The sequence below is a fragment of the Monodelphis domestica genome, chromosome 8 (assembly GCF_027887165.1).
Source record: "Monodelphis domestica isolate mMonDom1 chromosome 8, mMonDom1.pri, whole genome shotgun sequence".
In the NCBI taxonomy this organism is placed as follows: Eukaryota; Metazoa; Chordata; class Mammalia; order Didelphimorphia; family Didelphidae; genus Monodelphis; species Monodelphis domestica.
This window is the reverse complement of record NC_077234.1, coordinates 57,584,952-57,596,809: the sequence shown is the minus strand read 5'-3', so window position 1 is coordinate 57,596,809 and position 11,858 is coordinate 57,584,952. Positions and strand designations below refer to the sequence as shown.

Here is an 11,858-nt window from a genome sequence, read left to right as displayed (position 1 = left end):
CAGCCATTAATAACTACAAGGTAATTTGGGGTAAGAATATTGGTGCTTCTATTTTGTGGGTCAGTTTTGAAAAACCCAAGGCTTAACATCATGATATTTACCTCCCAAAAATTGTACGTGAAAACTGATTGTTCATAGAAGAAAATATAAGGAAAGACAAGAGAGAGGCAAAGACAAACAGGAAAGCTTTGAAAGTTATTTGTAGAATTTATTAATAAAGGAAGGCAAGTTGTAAATAGTGATTAGTGTCATGTATAACCCTCTTTTTCAATTCTACTATATATAATATAAATTTTAATTTTATCTAGTTTGTTAGGAATAAAATTTTTTTAAATAAAAAAGGAAACAACTTAGAACTATTTGTCAATTGGAAGAATCATAGGAGGAGTCTGCTTTGATGACATTGTTTGAATATGAAAAGACAACACTTAAAAAGGATTATATTCTGTAAATAACCATGTTTTGATCTATAATTGTTTTATTTTTCATTCTTAATACAGTCTTATAAAATATTCTGGCCACTTAAGAGAAATAGATCTTGGCAATAATGTTCTGGGAGAAATTGCTGCTACTAATATACTGGAAGCACTAAAGGAACGAAAGAAAGGTAGAGTATTTCTAATTTCTTATACTACGAAATACCTCTATTTTAAAGGCTAGATATTATTCAATGTTTTGTAGTTTTTGCTTACAAAACAATGAATTGAAACATGAGATGATTCAAGATTACCAGGAGCTCGCTGCATTTTGCTTGATAGTGATTTGCCAAGAGTTCTACAACTTATTGGTTTTATTTCTCTTTCATTTTTCAAAGCCTTCAACCTATTCTGTGCTCAAGCCTCACAGATATCTTAAAAATCATAATAAATTCATGTTTATTTACACACAAAGACACCTAGGAAGCTCAAATGACCATAGTGTTCTCATGACACGTAAATTAAGGACCAATATTCATTTCTTATGGCCTCAAAATATATTTAATGAAATTTTACCATTCTTTGATGATTCAGAAGGTACCAGAACATATTACATAGAGATTGTAAATTTTCATATACATAGTAGAATCGAAAAAGAGGGTTATATATGACACTACAATCTCTATGTATGTGTATATCTCATATATAAAACTATAGCAAGTTTTATAACTATAATTATAAAAAACTCTGCCTGTACTCTTACGAATTTTGGACATTGTAGCTCTTTGATGAAAAAATGTAGTCTAGACTTAGTTCTTTAAAGAATTCTGTCTACATTTAGGCCAATTTCTATAGAAAAAAAGAGAATGGATCATAGAATGACAGCTTAGGCTCATAAATATACTATGTGTGATAAAGTAATAAATTAAAATAATCCATTCATCTTGTTTTCCTATAAAATATGATTAAAGTAATAGTATATATAAAATACTTTTTATATCAAATTAAAGCAAAAAAAAAGCCTTTTAGAACAAAATCATGGTGTAGTGGAAACTGGGAGTCATGAGACCTGAGTTTTCCTCCTAGATATGTCAATCAGGAAATCATTTCACCTCTGACTAACCTAGAAGTTAGGAAGATCTAAGGTTCAAATCTGGCCTCTGCTATTTACTAGCTTTATAGCCTTAAGTGCTTAACCTCTCTTAATTTCAGTTTCTTCATCTGTAAAATGAGGAAATTGAACTGAATAGCTTCTGAATCAATGATCTGTGATCTTTAAAAATAGGTGATTATTATTGAAAAAAATTAAATGCACCAAATTACAAACATGTACATGTTTGACACTAGAATATAAAAACAAAAATGAAAAGAAGATCCTGCCCTCATGTAGCTTATATTCTGCTGGGAACAATACAAATATTGAGGTATCAAAATAGAAGGTAGAAAACATTAGCAACTGGGATAGAAACCAGGGAGGGGTCAAAATTTACAAAGAAACTGACAACTGACTGGAGCTTTGAATGAAGAAGGGGAAGATCTGGACTGAAGGGGACCCACATCAGTCTTAGAGAAGAGATCCATTGGAGAGTAAACTCAGGTGACCAAAGATCATAGGGGAGCATTTGCTCCCACAGTCTCTGAAATGAGTACTTTAACTATGTGCAAAAGTGGGGTGTGCCACATTCCTCCCACCTTCCCTCTTGGCATGCTTGTAAAGGAGTGAGAGTTCAGTCCAGCTTGGGAGGTGCAAATATTTTCCATAAGAATGTAGTGATATATAAAGTAACTGAATAACTACAAAATAATTTGTGGTAAGATTGGAGAGGCTTCCAATTTGTGGGGCACATTTGAAAGACACGGAGCTTAGAATCTATCAGACTGTAAATCTGAGACCCTGATTCCATGACGTTTAGCTCCCAAAGTTGTATGTAAAAACTGTTTGCTCTCAGAAGAAAATATAAGGACAAAAAAGAAGCACAAAGAGCTTTGAAAATTACAGATAGAATTTATTAACCCAAATGCATGGATAGAAATGCCTGTCACCTGCACCTCAGGTCCGTACCCTCAGATCCCACTTTGGTCTATCTTATCTACCTACCTACATATGTATCTATCTATCTATATCTGTTTGCCCATCTACTTATTCTATCTGTCTGTCTGTCTATCTATTCATCAGTTCATCTATCTATCTATCTTTGTCTATCTGTCTATCTATCTATCTTTCTATCTGTCTGTGGCCGTCTGCCTGTCTATCTTTTCCCCCATTTCTTTCCAATCTTCTTGCTTCATGTTCTCATAAAAATCACACACTCTCTCTTTTGGTGTGTCTCTTTTTCCCAAAGATGACCTTATCGATTGGTTATATACTCTAAGCTCAGTTGCCTTTCCTGTGATACTTCTGGAGAGCATATAGTCTAAGAATCTCTGTTATAATACTAGGTAAGACAAGAAGGGGGCATATGAAGCAGGGATGGGAGATGGGTAAGGGGGAGGGAGAGATAGTATTCTTAGATCATAGATTTAGAGATAAAAGGAACCTCAGAGTTCATCTACTCTAATCCTTTTATTTTACAGATGGGAAAACTGAGGCAAGGAGAGGTGATGTGACTTGTTCAGTAGTTAAGGGACAGAGCTGGAATGTGAATCCAGGTCCTCTGCCTCCTTTTCAGCAGGATTTCCACTGTGCCATCTTGCCCCTGTAGTTTATTTTACTTGGCATTGGGTTTGGGTTGGAATGGATGGGAAAGTGCTCAAGCAGAGGGATTATCCTTAACAAGGAAGGGGGGATGCCATATTTCCTGGGGCAGGAAAAGAAGGAAAACAAAGAGAGGGATAATGCTGCAAATTTTTGAGAACTAGGGGAAGGGAACTAAGGTAGTGGCCAGCTAAGGATGGTCTCAACTCCTTATCACAGTGGGAAGCTAGATCATCTGGAGTAAATGTGGTAGGTGGGCTATAATGGCAGGTAAGAGGAGAATAAAGGTCTGGAATGAATTCTTTAGGGCAAAAGAGAAGATAGAGAAGGGTAGAACTGGAGAATCAAGCACTGTGGAGGACCCAGCTGAGGTGATATGCCATGAATTTGAGGTGAAGAAAGCTATGAAAAAAAAAAAAGCCTCTCTATCCATTGCATCACCTAGCAGCCATAAGAAAGTAAATAATTCAGTAAATAAGTAAACAGTCTTATACTCTGCCCCAGTCCTGAGGGATCTTTTTCATTAGACACCTCATTATAATATCAACTAATTGTGTAAGTTTTCACTGGTGTTGACAGAAAATAACTGTAATGTGAGCCTTTGGGGTGGCAAAGTTGCACTTTTGTATCCATGTTTTAATCTATGCAATGGAAGTTTGAATACTATCGACCTAAAAACTGGAAAGGCCATTTCAAAGTATTTAAAATATTTTTAATTGTATAGATGTTCTTCGTTACACTCTAAAGTCAGGGACCCTGCGAAATCCTCCCTTGTAACAAAGAAAAACAATTCAACAAAGTAGACAGGAAAAAAATTTAGTATAGGCAATAATACTCAATCATAATCCCCTTCTTCTTCACTGAAAAAAGAGAAATGTCTTTCATTATGTTTTCCAGGGCCACGATTGTTCTTGGCAATTGATCTTTGTTTAGTCATCTTTTAGGGTTGTTTTTCTTTAAGTTCTGATATCTCTGTATATATTGCTCTCCTGGCTCTTTGTTTTATGTCAAAGGCACATTGATTAGAGAGCAGAATTTGGAGTCAGGAAGACCTGAGTTCAAATTTGACCCTGGATACTTTACTAGCTGTGCTGGGTCAGTTACTTGGCCTCTGACTGCTTCAGTTTCCTCATATGTAAAATGGGAGTAATACCATAATCAATCTACCAGGAGTATTTTAAGAATAAAATGTTCTTATTAGTCCTTCCATGTTTCCTCGATTTCTGAGGTTTAATGTGGTTGTTTTATATAATTGTTTTTTTAAAATAACTGATGAAATAACATTCCATTTACTTAATACAATTTGTTTAGCTATTCCCTGGATGATAGTCACCCATTCTTTTTCTAGGTTTTTTTGATACCACAAAAAGTAAAACACATTTTAAAAGGCAAAGGGAAATGTTTTCTTTATTATTCAAGTAACAAAATAAGTGATTGTGTGAAAAGAGTATCTTTCTTCCATCTACACCTCATCTTACATTGAAACCATTTCAGGTAGTACCCTGAGTAGTCAAATGAAGCTATACACATAAACATGAAGAATTGGCTTCTCAAATGATGTTAAGTAAATGAATTTTTGTGGGTAAAATACACTGCTTCTTCCTAATGGCACCATTTTCATACAAAATAATTAGTGACATCTTTGAAAATAGAGGTTTGGCTCACAAAAAAGAATCTGTTGTCGGTTCTCCAATTGGAAATCAAGTTTTATTTGTCAATTAACAAGCTAAATATAAAATGCATTATAAAGTCTAAATTAATAGAATGAAATGACTTAATTGTCTACTAAGTAGTCTTTAATAGCCTGCCTTTAATGAAAGAATATACCAAATAGCTGTTTCTTCAGATTGCTGAGTGGTTTTACTTTATTAAAGGACATTAAGGAGAGTTGGAATGGCTCACACATTTATGTAGTGTTTCAAGTCATACAGAGCACTTGAGCAAACTAAAAATGTTTACAGCATTCTTTTAGGACTAACAACATGTAGTGTAGTATAGTGAAGTCAAAAGACAAGAGTCGAGATGCCAGACTGGTATCCCCTTGAGCAAGAAGAAGCTTCTTTTCTGCTGGGCTTAGTGTCTTCACACCAGTAAAAATAGGGGATTGAATTAGACCCTCTTGCCCTAGACCTGCTGCCTCTTTCAAAGGTCCTTAGATTTTCACCAAAAAAAGCAAACCTACTAAACACAATGGGACTTTTTATTTGAGTGCCCTTGATTTCATTCAAGGGAAAAAAGTTGAAGGGGTGAGGGCAACATTAGGAGGCAGACAAGAGAAGGGAAAGCATAGACAAATCACCATCATTGTCATCAGAAAAACAAAGATTTCTAGAGAGGATGGGAGATAAAAGGTCCAGGCCTGACAGGAAGAGGGAAAGTATCAGAGATCCATGTAAGAGATACAAAAATAACTAATATGGGAAAATATTTTGCCTGACTACACATGTAAAATCTATTTCAGGGAGCGGGAAGGACAGAGAGGAAGTGAGGGAGGGTCAGAAGAAGGGAGAGAATTTGGAACTCAAACCTTTAAGAATGTTAAAAAATTGTTTCTTCCTATTAGGGAAAAAAAACATTATTTTTAAAAAAAAAGAGATGCCCTCCTGCCAATTTCTCCATCACTCCTGCTGATCCACATGGGACAAATACATGGAAATGAAGAAGAAAGCCTGGTTTTTTATAAGGAAGGGCAGGAACTTACTTAGATTTAGCTTAGTTTAACTTAAGCTTTCCAAAGTTTCTAGTTATGAGAGGATCCAAAGAAAAGAAAAGATAGGGGTGGAGAGGTGGTGGCACAGACAGCTTGTACAAAGGATGGGCCTCCCTAACCTCCAATCTTAAAGGTTGCTTTTAGATTTAAATTAAGCAAAAATATATAAATACACTTCCTTTCAGGTCTTCCCCATTATCATCAAATGCTCTACTACCAAGCCACCCAGGTTCAGAACTTGGGAATCATCACTCACTCCACATAACCAATCACTTGCCAAATCTCTCAAATTATTTCTATCTCTTCCTCTTCTTTACATCCTCTTCTTTCTACTCCTCAACTCTTACCTGAATTATTACTTTAATGTCCTAATTGATCTCTCTGGCTCAAGCCTATTCCATCTATAATCCATCCTTCACACAGCTGCCAAAGAGATTTTCTTAAAGTGGAAGGGAAGTATGACCATGCCATTTCCACCACACTTAATCAGTTCCAGTGGATCCTTATTATCCATAGGCTCAAATACAAATTCCCCTGTTGGTCAATTAAAGTTTTTCACAAACTGGCTCTCAATAGCTTTCCAGTTTTCTTCTGTTCTACTCCTGTCTATGCATTCCATGGTACAACCATACTGGTCTGCTTGTTCCTAATGCTCCATTGCTTTTATACTGACTATTCCTCCCCCAACAGCTCCCCTCTTTTGCCTAGAATATTCTCCCTTCATATCTATGCCTCCAAGAATTCTTAGCCTACTTTAACACTCAGTTCAAGCGCCACCTCTTCAGAAACCCTTTTCTGGTTAATGCCCAAATGCTGATATCTTCCACTTTGTTATCCTGAATCCACTTTTTAATGTATCTTCTATATATTCATATATGGACTTGTCTTTTTCATTAGAATGTAAGCTCCTTGAGAGTGGGGGATATATTCCATTTTTCTTTCTACCTCCAGAACCTAGGACAGCGCCTGCCTGGCACATAATCAAACCCTTGACAATCACAGGTATTAAGTATCTACTGCATTCCCAAGGGCTCCAGGATTTGAAGTACAATGAATGAAATAATGTCTATCAGGCAGTAGCTTACCCTAAATGAGGGAAGATAAGAAAGATACACACATAGACATAAACGGGTGTGTTTTCAGAATAAACACAAAATGATCAAATACAAGGTAGTTTGAGATGTAAGGAACTATTAGCTATAGGGCTTGAGACAGACTTCATGTAGAAGGTGGTTCTTGAACTGAGTCTTGAAGGGAAGCAGTGATTCTTTTTTACGATAGAGGCAAAGAGGAAATGGCATCCCAAGTAAGAGGGACAGAGATGGAAGACAGGTTGTTGTGGGTTAGGATCTCAGAGAAGGCCAGTTTAATTAGATTGCAGAATGTGGGAAGGGGAAAAGGTCCAGTTAATACGGAAAGATAGGCTGGGGAAAGGTTACAAAGGACTTTAAAAAGTTAAACAGAGAATTTTCTGTGTTATCCTAGAAGCAGTAAATTTAACAGAGTTTATTGGGCTGGAGAATGGAAAGATTAAGGAAATCTTAAACTAAATCTGAGCTTAAGGAAAACCATTTGCTATCAGTATGGAGGCTGGACTCTGGTGGTGAAAGAGTTGAGGTAGGGAGTCTACTCAGGAGGCTGATGTGATCATCTAGGCAACAGGGAATGGGGGCTTGAACTAAGGTAGGAACTATGTGGGTAGAAGAAAGGGAAGATTTGAGAGATGTAGAAGTAGAAATGGCAAGAGTTAGCTGATTGGATTGAAGAGTTAAGGAGAGTGAGCAGTCAAGGTAACAAACATGGCAGACTTTAGAAAAAGGGTGGGTATTTCAACAGAGACAGAGAAGTTTGGATAGGGGAAAGTGTTTGGGGAAAGATGATGTAGCTTGAATCATGTTCCAGAAACGAAACTTTTGGTACATACATGCTGATTGGCTGGTTATTTGAACCAATAAGAGGACAGTTGAGTTTTATTTTTTTATCTTAAAATGTGCTAATCATTCATCTTAATAAAAATTGCTGTGTTCTTTGAAACTGGAGAGTTATAGGAAAAGAAGGGTTATTATATAGGAGAGGAAATTCTTCTAATTGACCCCAGAGGGCAGAAATAGGAACCAAGCTTGAAGGCTACAGAGAAGTGGGGGTTTCAAATCAATGTAATTCACAATTGGAGCTGTCCAAGGTAGAATAGCTTGGATATCTTACAAATAAATCATTATAAAAGCTAGCTTTTATATAGAACTTTGGGGTTAGCAGAGTGCATTGTTTATAGACATAATCTCATTAGATCCACACAACAATGCTGGGAAGTAGGTGCTGTTGTTATCCCTGTTTTACTGACAAGGACACGAAGACCCAGGGAGGTTATGGAGACTTGACCAGGATGACACAATTAGTAAGTGCTTGAGGCAGGATTTGAATTTAAGTCTTCTGTCAGATATAAGACTTTGTCCACTATCACCTAGTCACTGTGTGGATTCCCCCTTATTTCATGCTTTTGAATAGAGACTAGAAGACTACACACTCAGGAGGTCATAGAGTTTATTTCAGTTTAGATATAAATTGATCTGGGAGACCCTTTCACTCAAGATGATCATGATGCCTCTGTCTTCAAGGATCTGAAGGGCTACCATGTGGAAAAAGGACAACATTTGTTCTTGATCCCAGGGGACAGAGCTAATAGCAATAGATCAAAGTTGCAGGAGCCAGATTTAAGTTAGAAGTCTAGAAAAAATTTGATAACAATAGGATCATTTATAAGTGGTGATGGTTCCTACCTTTCTGGAGGTCTTTAAGGAAAGGATAGATAACCACTTATCAGGTATGATATAGAGAGGAATCTCAGAGGCATAAATTAAATGAGGTGGCTTGGGGTTTGAATTTCTAACACCAAAATTCTGATTCTGTAACTTACAAATGGGAGGAAGAACACACATGTAATGTAAGAAAGAGAGATCCAGGGGGTTGCAATGAGAAGCCAGGTTGAAGGAAAGATGAGCTGAAGAGCAGCAGAGGAGGGGCAGAGAGAGAAGCCTGGGAGTTCTAAAGGGGTTAGAACTCTGAAGCCAACTGTCAACCATCTTCCAGCCTGGGAAGTGAAGGAGGAACGTGGTTTTCCTGGAAGCTGAGAAAGAGGGACCTATTATTCCTTCTGGGACCCAAAAATACCTCCACTAAGATTCTTCAAGAACAGCTACCTGAATTCTCAAGGGGGTTTTGGATTTGGACTTACTCTAGCCAGAGCCATCCAGATCTTTCCCTGAGATTTCTCTCTCTCCCTGACCTGTTCCTGGACTCCAGAATTAAAAGCTAATTAGCTGAGGAATAGGGATCAACCAGCAGCTGGCTAGAAGAGGGTTCAAGGCACTCAGCCTTGAATCCTGAGAAGTTGGGGGGCCAGTCTGCCAGAGGGGACAAGTGTTAGGGCTCCCTGCTTCCCCACTTTCCTTGCCTGACACCCTAACCTCTCCTTCCCTGCGTGAACCCAAATAATTGTTTACTACTTTAGAATTAGGTCTGGCTGGTTTCTGATACTAGGAAAGTGGGCAGAATATTTGGGGAGAATCACATCTCTCCCCAAAAAGGGGAGAGGTTAGCTCAGGATCCCAGTGATCCAAACTGCCTAACCCAAGGAACAACATCTCTCCTTGATAGTGGAGTGACCCCAGGTATATGAAGGGAAGTGACAGTGGGTATCCCTAAGGAGACCAGAGGTAGAAGAATCCATCCTGACTCTCAACGATAACTGGGATGAAAGGGGAGGCAGTGGGTCATCTTACCAAAGCTAATCTCTCCAGGTCTTGTCTTCCATCTCCCAGAACTATCCTCTGAGGAGTAAAATTCCCTCCATCAGAGAGACAAGACTTGGCTCTCTCTCTCCCAGAAAGGAGAGGAGGGAGAAGAATCTCTTCACCCTCTCTCCCCATTTCCCTCGCTCTCCTTCCATTCTCCCTGTTCCCCTCACAATCCTTCTCTTACACATGGCTAGCAATAATAGAGGAGGGAAATGGGTATACTTCACTTTCCTGTCAAAGAGAAAAAACTAGACATTGTGCCAGGATGAAAATAAACATCCTTCTTTTTTTCTGCAGCCAAACTGCCAAACTTACATATTATAGTCACCCCACAGATCTCTTCAGATACTTTCAGGTCCATCTGGAAAAACAACAGAAACTCTGGCTCTGTCCAAAAGAAAAAGAAGGTAAGCAATTAATAGTCTAACTGTTTTGATGAGTGTATATCACCAGGAAAGTCACACGAGAGTTAAGGAATGCAACTGATAAAGACAACAGGGGTGAGATGCCAATATACAATTATAAGAATCACAACACCTGGTCAGACCTATTCAGTCTTACAAACCATCTCTGGAGTTAGCAGTCCCCTTCATTGAATTGGAAGGGCATAGTGGCTCCCAAAGTTTAGAAATATACCCAGAATATCACAGTTTCACAATAATCAATTAAAGATCAATACCTATGTGCTTATCTAAACATTTTTGGTCTTAGACATTTGGAAAATTTTTATTTGGAAATTTGAATTGAATTATTATGGTAATTAGTTCTGCAAGTTGATTGCCTATTATGGGAGGTTAGACTCTTTTTTATCAAGTTCATATTTTCTTGTTCATTGTTTTACAGGCCAAAAACTGAATATATATTCCATTTATTCCTGTGGACAAATGGTTTGGATATGAAGACAATGTCACTGAGAAATAATATTGTCAAATAGTCATTTCACTAATGTGCAAAGTATTCTTATATTACATTTTTTACTTTTTTAAAAGATAATTTATTTTACCAATTACATGTACTAACAAGTTTCCATATAAGGTTTCTGAAGTTATAAAATACAAATTGTCTCCTCTTCTTCCTGGAGATGGTAATCAACTTGATCTGGATTATGTATGTATCATCATGTAAAACCTATTTCCATACTGTTCATTGTTTTAAAGAATACTCATATAAAACCAAAACTCCAAAATAAAAAGTCAAATAAATTAAAGTGAAAAATCATATGCTTTGATGTACATTCCAATTCCAACAGTTCTTTCTCTGGAAGTGGATAGCATTCTTTGTCATAAGTCCTTCCTGAACCATTGTATTGCTGAGAATAGCTGAGTCTTTCATAGTTGATCATCCCACAATATTGCTGTTACTATATACAATATTCTTCTGGTTCTGCTTATTTCACTCTGCATCAGTTCATTTGGGTCTTTCTAGCTCTTTCTGAAATTACCTGATTCATCATTTCTTACAGCACAATAATGTTCCATCATCATTATATACCACAATTTGCACAGCCATTCCCCAATTGATGGAAATCCCCTCAACTCCCAATTCTTTGCCACCACAAAAAGGTCACTATAAATGTTTGTACAAGTAGGTCCTTTCCCCTCTTTTTTTATTACTTTTTTATTACTTTGGGATATAGACCCAGTTGTGATATACTAGATCAAAAGGTATATAGTTTTATATATACAGTTTATATATATATACATATATATATATATATACATACATACAGTATACAGTTTTATAGCCTGAGGATAGATCCAAATTACCCTACAGAATTGTTGGATCAGTTCACAATTTCACCAATAATGCATTAGTGTCCCAAATTTTCCACATCTCCTCCAATATTTATTATTTTCTTTAACATGTACATTTGGTACTTTTATTTAAAAAGTTGCTTTTCCAACAGAAACTCAGTAAAACAGATTAAATCTTATTCTGAGAATTCTCCTTCTCTTGACCAAATACGGTTTTTATTATTAGGTTAGAAGTAATAATGTTCTTCTTAACTTGGCTGAGTAAGAATCAATCTTATTTCCAAGGTCATATATTTCCCTAAGTATGTTTGAGGACAGGAGCTATTTCTTAGAAGCCACTTCCTTGAAAAGTGCTTTTTACCCAAAGAAGAGAGCTTCTAGTCATTCTACTCCTTTATGAAATTAAAGCAACAATGTATTTAATAAATACATCTTAGGTGGCTACTATGTTCAGAGTATTGCGCTTAGGGTGGAAAAATACCCAAAAAA

At 36.8% G+C, this 11,858-nt stretch overlaps 1 protein-coding gene across 1 annotated transcript in view; it reads left to right on the top strand.

The window, feature by feature from the left end:
* LINC02618 (long intergenic non-protein coding RNA 2618) overlaps positions 1–10,034 on the top strand; it is a 42,724-nt gene extending 32,690 nt beyond the window's left edge. The window contains exons 7-8 of the mRNA XM_056808485.1: positions 501–607; positions 9,913–10,034. Coding sequence (XP_056664463.1) covers positions 501–607; positions 9,913–10,034 — 229 coding nt within the window. The remainder of the gene's footprint in view (positions 1–500; positions 608–9,912) is intronic.
* Positions 10,035–11,858: the final 1,824 nt, after the last annotated feature.